Source organism: Castor canadensis, chromosome X (genome assembly GCF_047511655.1).
Source record: "Castor canadensis chromosome X, mCasCan1.hap1v2, whole genome shotgun sequence".
Classification (NCBI taxonomy): domain Eukaryota; kingdom Metazoa; phylum Chordata; class Mammalia; order Rodentia; family Castoridae; genus Castor; species Castor canadensis.
The window spans coordinates 4,601,046-4,620,283 of NC_133405.1; the positions used below are offsets into that span (position 1 = coordinate 4,601,046).

Below are 19,238 nucleotides of genomic sequence, written 5' to 3' on the forward strand. Positions count from 1 at the left end.
CATTCCAGGTCTCTTCCTCTCTCTACTTACTTTCGCGACAAATGCCATCCACTTCCGTGGGTTTGTCCTCAGATCTGTTTCCATCTGACTTCTTTTGTGGGCTTTAAGCCTAAGCTCAGCCCTATCTTGGACACGTGACTTCCCCATATTCCGCACATTCCAGTTTGGCCTCAGCACTCTTCTACTTGATCCTCTGCTCATATTCCCTCTGTCTGAAAATGGTATCACTTGCCACCCAGTCACAGTAACCAAAAACCTCAATACAGGTTGAGCATGCCTAACCCAAAAACCTAAAATCTAAAATGTTCCGCTATCTGAACCACTTCTGGTCTGGAGCAGTTCAGGAAAAGGATACTCAACCTGTATCATCTTTGACTTCTCTCACCTCCAATTCCCAGTCACAAGATCCTGCAGATTCTTTTCGGCTTGTATCATCCCTTGCCTCTACTCCAGACACAGTCCTAATTGTTCTTTTTGTCCTCCACCTTGCTGCCCTGAAATCCACCTTTCACACATGACCCCCAAGGTGCTCCGTGACTAGCACCTACCTAGCTCTCAGTCATCTTCTGGTAGGCCTGGGTACACTGCAATTCAGGAATATCAATTTGTTTTGAGCTCCACACACACTGCATCCTGTTTTATGTACCAGATGCTTCTGTTCATATTGTTTTCTTCTCCTGATGGTTTCTTTGCTTCTCAGTGTTGTTTTACCACCTGTACATAATCCCCAAACAAGAGTTTAGCTTGGTTTTGAACATATATGAACGGAATGATACTGTATATATTCTCCTGTGCCTGGCTTTTTTCAGTCAACATGCTTATGAGACTCATCTTTGTTAGGTGTAGCTGTGGTGTGATTACTTATGCTGGGTGTGCAGTATTCTACCATAGATGGATATTTTTTATTTCCAGTTTTTGTTATTGTTGCTGGCTAAGACAAACAACTGAATATTTTTGTACCTCTCTTGGAGCGGAGACCTTCTTATTTCTCAAGGCTATCTCCATACCCAAGAGTAGATATGCTAGGTCATAGGGTAGGTATCACTTCAGTTTATCAGATAAAGCCAAGTATTCTCTAAAGCAGTGTATCAGAGTTGCTATTGGCACTATGACCTTGCCAATGTTTGGCATTACCAGACTTTTAAAAGGCTGGTGATATATGGGTGTGACACAGTATCTCATTGAGTTCCTACTGTTTTTCCTCTTTATTAGAATCTTTAAAATTTTTCTTATATATAAGAAATACAATATATTGGTTTTGATATACACAAAGTGAAATGGTTACTCTATTCAAGCAAATTAAGATATTCCCAATATCACACTCTTTTTTGACAAAAAATACATAAAGTCTATCATTTGAGCAAAGATCCCAAATGCAATCTTAACTGCCATCTTCTTGTTGTGTACTAGAACTCTTGATTTCTGTATTCTGTAATTTTCCCGTAATGTAAACTGATTTAAAGGTCTAGAAAATAGCCAGAGGCGTCCTTGTTGACTTGATACATACATCATTAGAAAGGTTTTTACACTCACTTAAGTGATGCTTCCAAGGTGAGAAAACCTTCTCTAGTTTGGTTGAGGTTTATGTATTACATGAGCTGGCATCAGAGTACTTTTTACTGAAGGTGTCTACTTCTAAAATAAAGATGCTGGATCTGTCAATGGATAGTAAATTCAGCTGGCCATTTCTCAGTCAAAAATGGAAACAAAGGTTTCTAATAAGATAAAGAACATGTGAAGTAGAGCCAGGAAAAGAAAATAAGCAATTAAGATGGACACCATGTACATTTCAAACACACAACACAGTTATATCCCTGAAAATAGAGTGTTACTGAGTTAATGTATTTATTACAGCAGGTCTTTAGTCATTATTGCCATGAAAATGTTTTCATCAAATTTCACAAAATCCTTTCAACTATTAGCTTTTTTTTTCATGGAGTAACACTGTTAATTTATGAAATATTTACAGAGTTTACAAAAGGCAAGAGAATATCTAATAAAATTTCTTATACTTACAAAATTCATACATTATACTACTATATTTGAGATGTCTTATTTGGTAGACCAATTAAACTATGGCATAAAATAATTTACAAAGATATATTTAATCTCTCTTAATTCATTGAAAACAAAACCATATTAGCTATAAATAGTCCTTTACAAATCACTGTAAAACACATTAATTGTTTTAACACTAGCTTTAGCTTTTACAAATATACTTACTAAATGATTTAGTTCAGATATCAAATAGAATTATATATTTAAAATTTCACTTCATACTATAAAACAAAATGTAACAAACAAACAAAAAAACCTGAAAAAAGCAAACTGCCCAGTACTTCAAGTAAAAATGTGTAGAACCAGTTTTTATGCACGCTTGGGAGGTGGGGAAGCCCAACACCATTTAAACTGAGATACAGAAACACAATACTTTCAAAAATATGCTCAACAAATGTACATCTGGGCATTCATTTGAAAGAATGATGCTGTAGCAATAGGCTCATACATCCAAGATGGCTAACCCTGCATTTTGGCAGATAAGCTGCATCGACTAGAGCCATGTTTGCGAAAATATTCACCTAAGCAGCAGAATACACCTGACATCCTTAAACAGTGCTAGATATGGAGTTTGCCATAACCTGAAAAATAGTCAAAATTTTCAGCAAGCCTGTGAAAGAATTTAGAGTAGAACTGACAAAGTTAAGAAAAATCAAATCATATTTAACTGGGCTTCATCATATAAAAATACATTTCTCTTGAAAATCATGGGAAAACCCTTTATATTCCAAAATAATGAAAAACTCATCTACACAGCTATTTCTCCTTAAGTCACCACTTAGGATGGGATAAAAGTTGGCAACTGTTTAAACCTGTTGCTTTTGGATAATGCTGGGGAGCTGAGCTCAATTTGGTTTGGGCAGGAATACCCATCTTTCACATTTGGGTTTATTTTAGATAATCCAAAGCAGCCACTACATGCAGTCTGAGGAAAACCACTTCCCAGACATACTCCCCCTCTGATTTAAAACAATGTTCCAATTAAGCCCACCAAATACATATTGTATACATAATATTTCTAGAGAGATAAATTAAATTTATAAGTTTATCCTTTAAAAAGTGCTTTATAAAGGTGTCAGCATTTTCCAGAACCTCCTTTTGGCTCCTTTCTTCTGATTGCCATGTGGACACTAGCTCTCTTATAATACATATTCTAGAAGGCACATATTCAAGAGTTTAAGATACTGTTAGTTCAACTTCTACATGGAGGCAGATGTTTTAATCTACTTTGTACAGATGTCCAAGATGAAAGCTATTTCTTTTACTCAGAGCTTAAAGGCAGTGCCAAGGATCCCCCTCAGAAGTGAGTTTGCACGTGGGGCATCATTTGTGATGGACTGGAAGGTGAAGTTGGGGGATCAGAAAGCTTGGCAGAGTTGGCAAGCTGCAGCTCCTCAAGCCGCTTTATGTAGTCGTCACGCAAGGCCAAGAGCTCCATGTAACGCTGCTCCACTGGATTTGGCTGCTGGAGAGAGCCACAGACAGGAGTTATGTTTTATGCCAGCTACTTTACATTTGCTGCAGCTGCTGCCTTCCGAACACCTTTTATCATGGGTTACCATATGTGCATACCTTCCTTACATACCACACCATCAATACCTAGGCAAAAGTACCAAGAATTCCAAAATACCCAGCTATTCACCAGCAAGAAATAACTGACGTATACATTTCCTCAGATGTGTATTGCATCTCTGAAACGTTCATCAACCTAGACATAGCTATGGACTCCTGTGCTGTCTGTCCCCAGGCCCAGTGCCCTCTTTTGCTATGAAGGACAACTCTTCTCAAGTTGGTCTTCCTGTGGAAATTAGTGACACTTTACCTATACAAGACTATCCATAAACAAAACTCAGTGTATATTACATTATAGCTCATTAAACATTAGAATATTGGTACCATTATATTTATTGGTTGACATTTTGACCCAACAGCATGCTTTTTTAATTTGATTCTTATTGAGGCCCACTGAAGGAATAAACCAGTCTATCTGCCCATTTCCACACTGAAGAAGGAGAACTAGCAGTTTCCAGGGCTCCTGAGTATCACCTGCAATGCAGTACTGAGTATCCTCGTACATCTGCCCGTGCACATAGGCCCCTACTTCTCTAAGGGCTCTTCCGAGCTATGGGGTCACTAAGTACAATAGAGTCTGTTCAACCTCACATGCTGCCAAACTGCCCTTGAGGTGGGGAATGCACTTCACACCAGTGGTGCTTAGCAGCTCCAGTTGCTCTGATCTTCACCGGAACTTGGGAGCATAAGACTTTGTTTGGCCAAGTTGAGGACTACACCATGGTATGTCTTGAGTTTGCATTGCTCTGCTATGTCATCTGTCCATGTGCTTACTGCCCATGTTAATATGTGGCTGGGAGCAGGAGCTCGCATACCCTCCACATGGGTATCACTTCTGGGTTTACGCTTACCAGCTGTTTAACTTGACCTTGTGTGCACCTCCGTTAAGCTTTCTATAAAATGGGTGAAGTGAGTTAAGGCAGTATCCCATGCAGTTTCATGGGAAAGTAGGGATTGGTGTTGATAGAAAGGCAGAAGTCACGTGGGAGTATAATGTGGTTCTCCTCAGCATGCTTCATTTTCAGACTTTCCACTGAGCCATAAATCCCACACAGCACACAAGTCATAAGATATGCAGCTCTGCGAATCTCTACATAAGCGTACACCTATGTAATCTCTACCCAGGTCAAGACACAGAACACAAGAACTCCCCAGAAAGTTAATGTGTCCGAGTGATCAGGGGCCAACTTTCTAGAAAGCTTAAGCAAGTTACAAAGAGATTAAGAAGAAACAGTAGTCAACAGAAGTGCCTTCTGTAAGCATATGTACTGACTTCCAGAACTATCCTGAATTGCACTTGCATTAAACTATCTGCCCAAACTGTGAGCACCAATAAGACAGCTGTGAGAACCTTGCACTGATGCAGAAAGCTGGTCTGATTTTGAATGCTGAGGAGAATGGTCTCTATCAGTAGCAGAATACCTTCCAAGACCTGCATCCCAGAGGAGTGACCATGCGCCCTGAGATTTAAGACTGTACTCATTTCCTTAATTGCCCTAACAAATTAATACAAACCTATGTGGCTTAAGACAACAGAAATTTATCCTCTCATTGTTTTGCAAGGCAGAAGCCCAAAATTCAAGGTGTCATCAGGTCTGGAGATTCTAGGGGAGAATCCTTCCTTGCCAGTCTCTTTCTCCATTCATCCTTTCTTCCTTCTAACCTCCCTCCCTCCCTTCTTCTATCTCTCTTTTCCTTTCTTTCTTTTTTTTTTTAATTGAGACAGGGTCTGGCTATGTAGCCCAGCTTCAGCCTCCTGGGTGCTGGTATTATAGGTATGTGCTACACACCTACCTTTTCTGAAATCACCCCTCCTTTGTCTCATGAGAATACCCATCATTGGATTTAGGGCCTACTCATTTGTGATAACTTATTTACATGTGCAAAAAACTAAGGTCATATTCCTGGTTTCTGGATGGATAACGGTCTTTTTTGTGGGAGGGGAGCCATTCAACCTCCTACAGGCTACCAAAGAGTGAATCGGCTAAGGCCAGGTGCAGCTGTAAATGCCCCACATTTCTACTGGGATTGGTGCCTCCATTGGGGCTGTGCTTGAAAAGATCCATAGGTTTGCAGAGGTCTCCTCCCAGTCCTGCCCTTCCCATACCACTGCTATTTTAGAGTGGGAAGTTGCAGTGTGTGGATTTTCAGAAAAGCATATCTGGTATTAGGGTGTGAATGCTTGGTGCCAGACCTAACAACCAGTCAGTGCTGCTCTCCAGTATCTTTTGTCCAGCTTTCTCTCTGTCTTCATCTTTGGGCCAGCTGCTGTTCTGGGTACTCAGGGTCAGTGAACAAAAAACCCCATTTTTATGGCATTTATCTTCCAGCAGAGGGAGACAAACAACAAACATAACAACCCTGAGTTAGAGCTTTGGAAAGTGATCAATACTAGGGAAAAATAGAGCAGGGTAAGAGAGAGTGGGGCAAGTGGGGTGACTTTTACATTCTAAATTGAGTATATGGAGTGAGCTTCATTGAAGAAAGAGGCTACTTTGGGGAAAAGGCTTGGAGATGAAGGAGAGAGCCAAGTGGCTATGTGAGTATCTGAGGAAGAGCAGAAGCCAGTGTGGCCAAAGCAGCGTATATGAGAAAGAGTTGTTGAGGAGACCAGGAGATGAGAAAAGTAAGGGAGGATGGAGGTCACCTAAGGCCTCAGAAACCATAAGTACTTGGGCCTTGAATCTGGGTAGCCAGTGTGGAGTAGAGGACAGCAGGAGCAGGAGGTTTGGGAAACTCCTAGGAGGTCTTTTTGGACATGTTGTATTTCATTTGCAGTCCAAACACCACTTACTGAATGAGGAGTTCATTCGTTTGACTGCCTTCTTACTATATCAAGTCTCCCCATCTGGGTCTGTTTCTGGGCGCTATTCTGTTCCATGTAAGTACTGACATAGAGTAGGGCAAGTTCTTCCACAGTATGTTCCCCCATAATTGTCTTGGCTATTTTTTAAATCTCCTTTTTCATATGAATATTAGAATTTAGAACCAGTTTGAATATTAGGATCAACATGTGTAATTGGAGAATAAAAAGAAATCAGAGATAACACAATCATTTTTGCAATGGTGTGACTGCATAATTAGAAGACTTGAGAGAGCAAGCAGAATATTTGATATAAAAAGATATTTCAGTCAAGTAATGGTTATAAAATATATAGAAGGCTGTAGACAAACAAAACCCCTTGGAAGAGAGTCATTTCTGAGACAAAATATAAGACAAAATGACAAGAAATGAAGTTAAAATCAAATGACTTTCAATATTATACCTCTACCTCTCACTTGGGAAATGAGCTGTGAAGTAAAGTACATGCAGCTCAGTATGGTACAGAACATAGGCAAGAGCTAGTTACAGAAGCATTTTAGGCCTGAAATGATTTTCATATTCATATGTCTTTTAACTTTTCTATCAGAAATGACTTAAATACCATACAGGTCAGCCTGTTAATATCTGATTGTCCCTGTTCTCATCCTTTACTGAGTTACTGAGATTTATGTCATAGCAAGGGCTAGTCGAGTTTGCTTTTAAAAACACACTAACTCTGTCTTTAGAAGGTTAACAGCTCATTATGGGGAGGGGCTGTAAGTTCTTTTGTATCTTTCACCATTGACAGTACAGCATTGTGTTGTGTGTGTTGTAGGTGCCCAATAATTGTCTGTAGGCCTTCTAGGTCACACAAGTGAATAACAATTTAACTTTAAAGTGGTTAAGTACATTCTTTTAGGTTTGTATCATATAATTTAAAAAGTCCTGTGTGACCTGACTTTAATCTATTTCTGTATGGAATAATGTTCTATCTAAGCAGATCTTTAAGAAAATCTCATGTACTTAATTCATAGCTTTATTATCAGATTCATCCCTGTGCACTGCAATCATCAGCTTAAGTGCCTGGCTGCCCCTGCCAGCCTGGGGGTTCCTTGTGGGCTGAGACCACCTCTTCCTAATCTCCATATCCCCTTAGTGTCTGACCCGTGGAACACTCAATATTTGGTAGATGAAAATATGAAGTCCCCAGGAACACGTGTACAGGAATGACACATTCAGAAAATCTACAGAGGGGGAAGATTTTCTTTTTTTGAGTTAATGCCAACAGATCATAATATACAGCAATTACTGTCTGAAAATATAAAACCTCGAGTGCTCCTATTTGGCCCAGTTACATCTTGCTAAACCCTATGAGACCAAGGGGATAAATCTATTATAGGAAGTTTTTCTAATGATGTGCCTTCAAACTTGCCTTATCAGAAACAACCAGTACAAAGTTGACTTGCCACCCAGTTGTCATTACTCTTATATATTCAGAATTGAACTGCTTGAAAATCCTTGAATTTTAAGAATTTCTCCAAGTACAAGTGGGTGAGAGTAGACTGCAGAATCTGTACAGAAATTGTCAATGCTTTCTAACTGGTAATGGTTTTAAAAAGCCATAGCAAATACAGAAAAGGCTTACTGAACAGGACAAACACAATGCTCATTTATAAACAATTTTTAATTGGAAAAGGAGCATGTCTTCCGTAACAGTGGTTAGAACCCTGGAAAAATCCCCATTTACTCTTCACTTGGTATTCTAAACACCACAACTACTGCTAAGCAAATTCCCTCAATGTGATTCTCAAATCCCAAACCAAACAAGTGAAAGTTCTCAAGCCCTGGAACCTGCCACTTTCCAAAAGAATACACATTTCAACCATTACTGAATTGCAAAAGCCTTTCATGCAAGCAGCAGAGATTGAAAAGAGGGTGCCAGCCTGAAATGGGCATTTCCCCAATGAGAAAGGACAGTACAGGCTGGCATGCAGCCAGTGCCTGAGTGGAATAAGTGATCTGAGAGCCAGATCACAGTCACAGGAGCGTGCAATTGTCAGCCCATTGCTAGTAGGATTAAAGCCAGTGCTCATGCAAGGATGGCCTGAGAGAACAGGTAGCTGACCACTAAAACTGCAGGAAAATAAGCAAACCTTTACAACATGCCATCACAAACACTGTAAGGCTCAGAACAAATCAATATGCACAGGTACTTCTGAGCCTTTACAAACAAGCTGGTTTTAATTCTGATTTTTGATGGAGTGGGGGTAGGAGAATGGAAAGCCCAAATGTCTCTAGTAAAATGTAGGGTCTTTCGCCTCAATATTCTGCTTCAATTTTTGATTGATAAATGTGCAGCTGAATGTACTATCCATTAACAAGATCCAGTACCTTTATTTTGTAGTAGGGACCTGATGCCCATTCACCTGGTACATATGCTTGAACCAGAGTGGAACTACATTTAATTCTTGTCCTGACAGGATCACCTAAGTCTACTCAGTGTAAAAAACTTTCTAATGATATATATATGGTGTGTAATCATGTGAAATGAATAAAAGAAAGCCCTGGCTGTGAAAATTCAAAACTTCCTAGAGCTTTAAAACAGCTTAAGTTATGAAAAACAATTGTAGCATTTGGATTGGCAGAGGAATTTAACTTCAAAATACATGGCTTAGCAATTTAAAAAAATTAAATTAAACTTGTGTTTTTAAAAAGTGTTTTTTTGAAGAACAGGAAGGCAAAACAGGTCTTGTTTGGGGAGCTGGTACAGTGGGAGAAGGGAGGATATAAGAAAAGGGTCTAGGAGGGTGAATATGGTGAAAATATTATGTACTTGTGTATGAAAATGGAAAGATGGGGAGGAGGGATAAAGGAGGATGGTGGAAGGGGCGAATTCAACTATATTTGATATAGTGTAAGAATTTTCGTAAACATCACAACGTATCCCCACCCAGAGCAACAATAAAAAATTTAAAAAAAAAAGAAAATGGAAAAATGAGACCTGTTGAAACTATTCCAGCAATGGGGGAGGAAGGATGAAGGAGAATGACGGAAAGGGTGAATTCAACTATGATATATTGTATGAACTTTTGTAAATGTCACAATGCTCCCCCAGTACAACAATAATATAAATAAAAAAGCGGTTTTTCTTCATGATTGTAAAAAAAAAAAAAAAAAAAAAAAAACAAAAGCAAAGCAAATAACATCTAAACCCAAAAGTAAACTTCAGTTATGTGGCTGTCTTTTACCAGTGCTACTTCACTTACTTGTTGCTTGATTCTAGGGTTCCATCTAATGTAGTAATTTACCCAGAGTTCCAAGTGGCGCATACTGGCAACTGGATATAAAACTCGATTGATTTCTTTTGTATAGAAGGGGTTTTTGAATTTCTCTTTACTGCTGTTGATCAAGGACCATAAAGAAACTGTTCTTTCTGTAACTTTCTAGAGAGAGAAAATAGAAAGCCTAAGTAGACACATACACACACACACAAAAGAACCATTTCGCAGCTTGTGGCAATATAGTATCAACCAGAATGACAAATTTCCATTATCCCCATTAATGGCTCAAAAAGCACCATGGGCCAGTGAGTGCTCATAAGCACTTACCAATATTTGCATAATGGCCTAGCTTGAGAGCCACTATTTCTGCCGGAAGACAGGGGCACAGGATGCTGTACCATTAAATGCAATTCACTGACCTAAGAAGACTATTCCCAGCTAGGCAAAACATTCATGAACAGATGGAGGGCATGCTCTTTTAAATTCAGTGAAAAGAAAAATTATTCTAAGATCTCACTGACTTTTAAAATTTTTATATTTGTTAGAACTATGAAATTTTAACCTGCATCTACTTGACAGCAGGTATTTGGAAATAAAGTTATTTTAATCAACCATCTAGATGATTAATCTACACATCAACATCCAGATTATCTGAAAACATCTAGATAACTGATTGCATCAAGTCTTCATTTTGAAACCTAGTGTCCAGGTTATAATAGTCATGCTTTTATTGTTTTTTTTTTCTAGCTTTTTACCAAATTTTCACCACAAACTAGAGAAAAACTGATGCTGAGAAATAAAAAGTACAAGAATTAAATTTATCAAAGGTGGTATTCGAAACTGTACCTTATAATGACTTCAATAAGAGCATAAGCTAAACCCAAAAGCTACAAAGAACACCCCAAAATAAATGGCTAAAGAAGTCTCTTTAACATGTCATTTCATTAATTTGAATGATAAATAATGACAGCAGTGTCCAGGCTTCTATTGAATCTCCCTAAAACTTCATTTACACCTTTCTGATGCCAAAATCTATACTGCATTATGTTTTTTGCATGTTACTTTATTTTTCTTTTACACATGCATGTAGTTTTAAAAGTCACAGTTTGACACTGTTTGCTATGAAACAAAGGAACTGTTTTTGATATTTTTCTGGCTTTATTGAGGTAGGATTGAAAAATATTGTTTAAGGTGTACACATGATTTTTATGGTTGATTTTTAATTTTTAAAATTTTTATTTACTTATTTTTTGAGGCAGGATCTCACTATGCTGCTCAGGCTGGGCTTGAACTCCTGGATTCAAGTGATCGATCTGCCTCAGCCTCTGGAGTGGCTGGGGCTACAGGTGCATACCATGCCTGGCCCACATGTGCTTTGTTATATGCATACACTGTGAAAGAACCACCACAATCAAGCTAATTATGTTATTTATGCTAATTATGTGACATGTTACCTCCTCCCATAGTTACCTTTTTTTGTGTCGAGAACACTTGAGATCGATCATGTTAAGAGAATTTCAGGTATATAACACGTTAACTACAGCTGCCACGCTGTACATTAGGTCTCTAGTGCTTGTCTTATAACTGAAGCTCTTTGTACCTTTGGACCACTAACTCCACTCCCCACCAGTCCCTCGTAAGTATTCTTGTACTCTAGTTACTACAGGTTTGACTTTTGTTTAGATTCTAGCTATAAATAAAAAAATTGTCTGTGTTTGGCTTATTTCACTTAACATGATGTCTTCCACTTCCATCTATGTTGCCTCAAATGGTGGGATTTCATTCTTTTCAAAGAATGAATAATACTCTATGACAGAATGGAATGGCACATTTTCTTTATTCATTCATCTGTGGACAGGCACTTAAGTTCATTTCCATGTCTTGGCTGCTGTGAATAGCACTGCAGTGAACGTGAGTGCACTTCTCTCTTCCATAGTGGGATTCTTCGATCATAGGGAAGCTGTATTAATAATTTCTTGAGAACAATGTTCTCGCATGCTTCTGTATTTTGGCTGCCACACATTCGCAATATATAGCATAGCACCAGTTAGCTCAGTGCTTAGCAGTAGACATCCATGATGAAGCAAATGCTATGACAGCTGAGCTGTTTCTTTCCTTTCCCTGCACACATTTTTTTGTTTTCCCTTGATTTCATAACTGTCTTGTTTTGCTTATTTTTCTTGGCATTTGTTTATTTTTCTTCTCAAATGTCCCTCGATAGACTCAGGGACCTGATATGTTCCTGGTTTCACCTTCGGAGGTCTCCAGCTCGCGCTGGTTGGCCTTGTGCCTGGTGCCTGCTCTCATCTAGGATCTCTGTGCTGGAGCTCTTGCTTCTGGAATTCTAAGCAGTCTTCTTTCTGGTGTTGATGGAGCACATACTTCAGCCACTTCCAAAGAAAGGGTGTGTTGTGGGAGGTAAATAATTCTAGATGCTATGCATGTCTGGGAGGATCTTTATTTTTCCTTCATATTTAGTTGACAGTTGGTAGCTACAGAAAGCTAGGTGGAAGCATTTTCCTTTAAAATTCTGAATGCAATGCTCTACTGACTTCTATCTTCCAATACTTCTATTAAGGAATCCAAGGTCTTCCTGATTTGTTTCTTTGCAAACACAAGTTGAGTATCTCTTAACAAAAATGCTTGGTATCAGAAGTGTTTTAGATTTAGGACATTTTCAGATTTTGGAATATTTGCATACGCATAATAAGAGATCTTGGGGATGGGATCTAAGTTGAAACGTTAAATTCACTTATGTTTCATACATACCTTACATGCATAGCTGAATGTAATTTTAGACTGTATTTTCATGTTCTTGCATTTTTTTTGAGACAAAGTCTTGCTATATAACCCTGGCTGGCCTCAAACTTGTGATCCTCCTGCCTCAGCCTCCTGAGTGCTGTGATTACAGGCATGAAGCACTACAGCTGGCTTGTAGCTGCTTTGTTTTTATTGTTACTCTTGGTTTTAGTGGGACTGGGGTTTGAACTTACAGCCTCATGTTTGCAAAGCAGGCACTCTACTGCTTGAGCCACACCTACAGTTCATTTTGTTTTAGTTATTTTGGAGATGGCATCTTGCAACTATTTGCCCAAGGCTGGTCTTAAATTGCAATACTCCCAATCTCAGCCTCTCAAGTAGCTAAGATTACAAATGAAAGCCACCAGTACCTGGCTGTGCCTGTGTTTTTGACTGCAAGTTGTCATGTGAAGTCAGGTGTGAAATTTTCTATTGGTGGTGCCATGTGGAAACATTTCATAGTTTGGATTTTCGGGTCAGGGATATTCAACCTGTAACCCATTCATTTTTTCTTCATCTCTGGTGTTTGGAAATTCTACAGAGTTCTTTTCATATAGGTCTGTTTTCATTCGCCCTGCTTGGTACTTTGTGAGCCTTTCAATATGGAAACTCATGTACTGCAATTCTGACAAATAGTCTCAAATTATTTTAGTGAATTTTCTGCTCTCTGACTTCCCCATTTTTCTCTTTATGGGACTCCTACTACTTGGACATTGGCACTCCAGAGCTGATTTAATCTTCTTACCTTCTCTCCATTTTTCTCTCTATTTTTATTCTCTACTTTCTGGGAGATTTTTTTCAACTTTATCTTCCAATTCTTCTGAGGTTTTTATTTGTGCTGATATCATACTTTTAGTTTCAAACTTCTTTTTCTGATCTCTAAATATTATTTTCAAGTAGTATCACATTTTTGGTATTAGCCTTTTCTTATTTTTTTCAGGATATTCCCCTTTCTTTCTACATGGGAACTATTTTTACCCAAGCTACTTTTGTCTTTCCTGGTTGTCTACTATCATTTAAGAGGATAGTGGTAAACATTTCATTGGAAGCACTGAGATCGTAAGGCCACTCAATTGTGATCTTCATTGTAGAGAGCCCCTGGTGGTTGGTATCTTTAGGTCCTTCTTAGGAAACTCAGTTTCCCCAGAAATGATTTTTTAAGTTGAGGCAAAAATTTACATACTATAAAATTCACCATTTTAATACTGTAGAATTCAGTGGCTTTGAGTTTATTCACAATGTCAAGAATCTACCACATCTCTAGAGTTCCAAAACATTTTTGCCATCTCCCCTAATGGAAAGTCCACACCCAGTAAGCAGGCACTTTTCATTCTCCCCTGCCTGTAGCCCTAGGCAGGCAATCTGCTTTCTGTCCCTATGGATTTGTCTACTAGAACAACTCATGTAAATGGAATCATATAATATATGGACCTTTGTATCTGCATTCATTTACTTCGAATGATTCAAGGTTCATCTACATTGTAACATGTCAGTTACTGTGGCTAAATAATATTCCATCACGTGGACATACCAGATTTTATTTAGTCATCTGTCCTTTGAGAGATATTTGGGTTGTTTCCATCTTTTGTCTACTGTGAATATATACGTGTACAAATTTTGTTAGTTTTTTTGAACATATACCTAGGAGTGAAATTTCTGGGTCCTATCATTCTGTATTTTACATTTTGAGAACTACCAAACCATTTTCCACAGCAGCTGCACCATTTTTCATCCCCATTAGCAATTTATGAGGTTCCATTTTTCTCCCCATCCTCACCAGCAGAGATGGGTCATTTGTGCTCCTACTTGTATGATAAGAACCTGCTTTGTGAACACTGGGGGTAAGCTGGAGAAGAGAGCTGGGCTGTCACAGGGCAGGATCTCTCCATTCACCCTCTCTCAGGAGAAAACCTACGCCAGTCTTCTGCTCCATAGAAGTATGGAGAGAATCTGGGCAGCTTATTTGAAATGGACCTCCATAATTTCTTCTCTTCCCCTTCATCGCAGATACCTGCCTGGTAGCATTCATCCTGGAGTCATCCAGGATTTCTGGGATGTAAAAGTGAGCCAATTCTTGGCTTCTCCACTGCTGGTTTGGTTTTCTCCTTAAGTTATTACCACTTATCTTTTGGTTCTCCAGTTTCTAAAAGTTTGTTGCTGTATCTTCTTTCTCCTTTTCCCTATTCTTACAGGTATGTGACCTTTAAACCTTCCCTTCACCAACATTTTTATGGAGTTTTGGGAAGGAGAACTTGTACACTTTTAAAGTCATTCTCACTCCTTGAGGGCTAAGTCAGTGCCTCACAAGCGATCATATCTTTCTTATTGCACAGCAGACTAGATGCATTTTGGCAAGGTTTTACAAAGCAAGATTAGCATTTGTACTCACTTGTCTTTCTCGAGCAGATTCACAGTTGAATAAGAAAGTACCAAATCGGCAACTATACAGGTGATCCAAAATTGTAACCAAAAATCGTTCATTGAATTCAAAAGCTGTAGGGAACTAGACAAAAACAAGTAAGAACTGAGACAAATCTTGTATTGGAGTGAAAGGATGCATTGTAGGAGTGGACGCCACACTATAGGGCTATGCAATCTGCACACACCCTCGGCCTTGTTTTGGGCACTTTATATAGGACAGTGTCAAGTCAAGGAATAAAGAGGAATAGGTGATAAGAGGCCAATTTTCTGGGTTATCCTGGTTATACAGTCGTTTAATTATTTAAGTAGTAAGAGTTAGCAGAAATGCCTACAAACAAATGCTAGTGTGCAATGCAAGTAAAAGACAATAGATAATTCTAGACATTAAACAGTAGCAACAATAAAAAATGAATCCCTACATACCTATCACATGGATTCAACAATTATTCATGCACGGCCAGTCTTGTTTCATCTGTGCTGCATTATTTTAGGAGCAAATCCCAGAGAGCATAATAAATGATTTAAACACTGAGTGTACTATCATCCCATATATTCCTTACCTGTTTTGACATCTGCCATACACAATCAATAAACTGAAGAAAAATAGGAGATCGGTCAGCATCTGCATGATTTTTATCACCATGACCTATTCTCTGAAATGAATTGATCAAGAGGATTTGTTTTAATTCATGGGTACAAAATTGAGAAAGTGCATAACCTACAAAATGTGACAATACAACTTAGCAATGTGCCTTCTAAATACCAAGTTCTTCAGATAGTAAATACTATGTTTCCTTGGACTATAGATAAGTAATAAATGGTTTCATAATAATAGAAATTAAGAATATAAACTTCAGGGTTGGGGATTTAGCTCAGTGGAAGAGTGCTTGCCTGGTAAGTGCAAGGCCCTGAGTTCGGTCCCCAGCACTGAAAAAAAAAAAAGAATATAAACTTCTATAAAATACCAATGAAACCTGACAAAGTGTCATCCCATGTGGCTGTTACAATTATTTCATGCAAATGAATTTTGTACAAGTCCTGGACAACTGCAGATAGGATGGACTGAATTATCCTGCACAGAATGGTACAATACATTGAAAGCAGTTCTTTCTGTTGTAAAGGGACCAATGACAAAGTTTCAAGGCTTAAAATCATGCCAAAATGTATGATTATTAGAATTAAAAGTTATTTCTCCATTGAAGACAAGACAAAACCCAAATCCTGACAATCATTTCCTAAACAATGATTGTTTCTACTTGAAAATCTTATTCACTCTATTTCTGAAATCTGGATGAAAGCTAAAAGGTGCCATAGCAGTGTTTCTGAAAGTGGAATCTATGGATCTCCTCGTGGGAATCACCAGGAAGCCGGTTTAAAATGCTTTTCAAAGGGCATCTGGAAACAAGACCTGAGACTATGTATTTCAGCATGTTCTTTTGATGATTTAAAAAATGTTTATCACTTTTTTTAAAGGAGAAGAGGGTAAAACAGTTCCTGTCTAGGGGTGGGTACTGGTGGGAGGGGGGAGAGTGTAAAGAAGTGGTGAAGGAGGGTGAATGTGGTGGATGTATTTTGTATTCATGTATGAAAACAGAACAATGAAACCTGTTGAAATTGTTCTAAGAAAGGGGGGAGGTGGATGAGGGAGAATAATAGACGGGATGAATCTAACTAAGATATTTTGTAAGTACATATGTAAGTATCACAATGAATCCCCCTGCACAGCTATTCTATGCTAACTGAAAAATAATCAAAAATGTGTATCAGAGAACAATCATAAAAAGCCTCAACTATGAGTCTAGTATTTCTATAAAATATATTTGGTCGTAACAGCCATACTATTAATAATGCTCAGAGAGAACTGAGATTTCAATGTCAGCATTTCTATGCAGACTCTCTGTATTAATATTAAGTGAAACTATAAATAATGCTATAAGTCTAAAAAGACTTTGATTAACCTAAGGCACCACACATTTTCAAACCTGTAAAGTGGGTTTTATTTACTCCTCAGATTTTCACCTTAGTACTGAATATATGCTTTAGCAACTAGTTTTTTTAATCTCAAATGGCAGTGATGTGATGTTTGTTTAAAAAAATAGCCTTATTGTTTACTTACAGATGCGAATTTATGCCCAAAACTTATCCATTCTTTCTGTACTAATATTTCGAACCCTTCGATGCTCCTGTAGAAACTGTCCAACATCAGCATGGCCAGGGACGTGAGCTGAGCGGTCCTGTCCCATCCGTCACTGCAGTGCACAAGCACCGAGCTCTTCCCTGAAGAAACTTTGTCTGCAACTTGAATAGCTCCTGTCAGAACAAGCTGCAGAGAGAATTGTGCAAGTCCATAGGGAGCATTAAGCTACTGCTTAAATTTGACAGCATAGTTTTTAACTCTAGACAAAGTCCCACTTTAAAATATCAATTAACATGTAGAACGTAAGAAGAAAATGAAGCACCAGGAACTGCAGGATCTGTTGCTCTTCTTGTCTAGAGAGACCACATTTGGATGTGCCTAGATATTAAAAAACAAAGCAAACAGCATTTCAACTGTATTTTCATGAATGTGACTGCAATAGTGTGCTGGCACTGACATAATGAAGTTCCACAAACTGAAGGCTTAAATAACAGAATTGTATTGTCTTATAGTTCTGGAGGCCAGAAGTCTGACATTTAGGTATTGGTAGGGCCCTGCTAGACTCTGAAGGAGCACTACAGGCCCCTTTCCCAGCATCTGGGAGTCCCTAGGCTTGTGGCAGTATAACTTCAATCTTCACTCAGCATTCTCCATGTGTGCATGTCTCTGTGTACAAATTTTCCCCTAGCATATGGACATCAGTCTTGTCCAAGCAGGGGCATACTCCCTAAGCCTCATTCTACCTGAGTTCCAAATAAGGTCACTCTCTGAGGTACTGGGGAGTCAGGACTTCAGCATATGAATTTGGGGGTGGACACCATTCAACCCACAACAGTGCTCATATTAAATAAATTACTGGCCAAACAGGTCTAGTCTGCACATTAATAGCCTGACAAAATGGAACTCACCTTTTGGACATTAAATTGACAAAATATGAACTCTTATTTGCCCCATGAATAACAGGATATTTATCCTAAAAATAAAGAGATAGCCTTCTAGTATAAATTTGAGCCTTAGTTGTACCACTAAACTCACATATATGGATTACTTCTATGTCATTTTTGATGATCCAGGTATTTACAGAGGTATACTTTACAAAACATAGAATTTATCTCTGGTAAGTGTGCAGTTCAATAAGATTTAGTAAATTTATGTAAGTGTGAAACCATCACCACAATCCAGTTGTAGAATACTCCCATAATTCAAAAACATTCATTGTGAAATCTCAGATCAACTCCTGTTCTCATCCTCAGTTCCTGGCAACCACTGATTTGCTTACTGTCTCTACAGTTTTACCTTTTCTAGAACCTGTATACACGTGGAATCAAACACTACATGATCTTTTACGTGACTTTTTTCACAAAGCATCATGTTTTCAAGGTTAATCCATGCTGTGGCATGGATCAGTGCTCCATTCCATTTTATGGACAAATAACATTGTATTGTGTATAGACCATATGTTACTTCATCAGCTGAAAGACATTTGGTTGTTTCTAGCACTTGTTAGAATAGTGTTGCTGTGAACTTTCACATATACATTTTTGAAGGGACACAGAATTTTTACTTCTCTTGGGTAAATATCTAAGAGTAAAATGGATAGATCACATGGTAAATGTATATTAATTTGTTTTTTGTGGTACTAGGGTTTGATCTCAGGCCTTATGCTTGCTAGGAAGGTGGTCTACCACTTGAGCCATACCCATGTTTAATTTTTTTAGTTTCTTTTTTTTTTATTGTTGTGCTGGGTGGGAGTACATGGTGGCATTTACAAAAGTTCTTACAATGTATCAAATATATCACACTTGAATTCACTCCCTCCACCATTCTCCTTCATCCCCCTCTTCCCCCATTCCTGCAATAATTTCAACAGTTATCATTTTTCCATTTGCATACATGTGTACAAAGTATTTGTACCATACTCATCTTCCTACAGCCTTTCCCCACATCCTTTTGCCTCCCACTGGTACCAACCACCCCCCTCAGACAGGACCTGTTCTGCCCTCCTGTTCAAAAGAAAAAAAATGACATTTTTGTTTGTTTAAGATAGCTACAAAGGGAGTATCCTTGTGACATTTCCAAAACTGAATTGGTTCATCCCCTCTATTTTTCTTTTTTTTCTACCTTAGTCTTCTTATGGTGGTTTCAACAGGTTTAAAAATTCTATATT

At 38.4% G+C, this 19,238-nt stretch overlaps 1 protein-coding gene across 6 annotated transcripts in view; it reads right to left on the reverse strand.

Moving 5' to 3' along the window:
- Positions 1 to 1,821: 1,821 nt before the first annotated feature.
- Mtm1 (myotubularin 1) overlaps positions 1,822 to 19,238 on the reverse strand; it is a 104,987-nt gene continuing 87,570 nt past the window's right edge. For 5 of the 6 annotated variants that reach the window (XM_074063391.1, XM_074063392.1, XM_074063394.1 and 2 more), the window contains 5 exons: positions 17,051 to 17,257; positions 15,495 to 15,587; positions 14,903 to 15,016; positions 9,700 to 9,876; positions 1,822 to 3,523 (listed from right to left, as the gene is read on the reverse strand). In XM_074063391.1, the coding sequence (XP_073919492.1) occupies positions 3,356 to 3,523; positions 9,700 to 9,876; positions 14,903 to 15,016; positions 15,495 to 15,587; positions 17,051 to 17,257 (759 nt within the window). In that variant the 3' untranslated portion in view covers positions 1,822 to 3,355. The remainder of the gene's footprint in view (positions 3,524 to 9,699; positions 9,877 to 14,902; positions 15,017 to 15,494; positions 15,588 to 17,050; positions 17,258 to 19,238) is intronic. The other variant, XM_074063395.1, reaches the window with a different exon arrangement.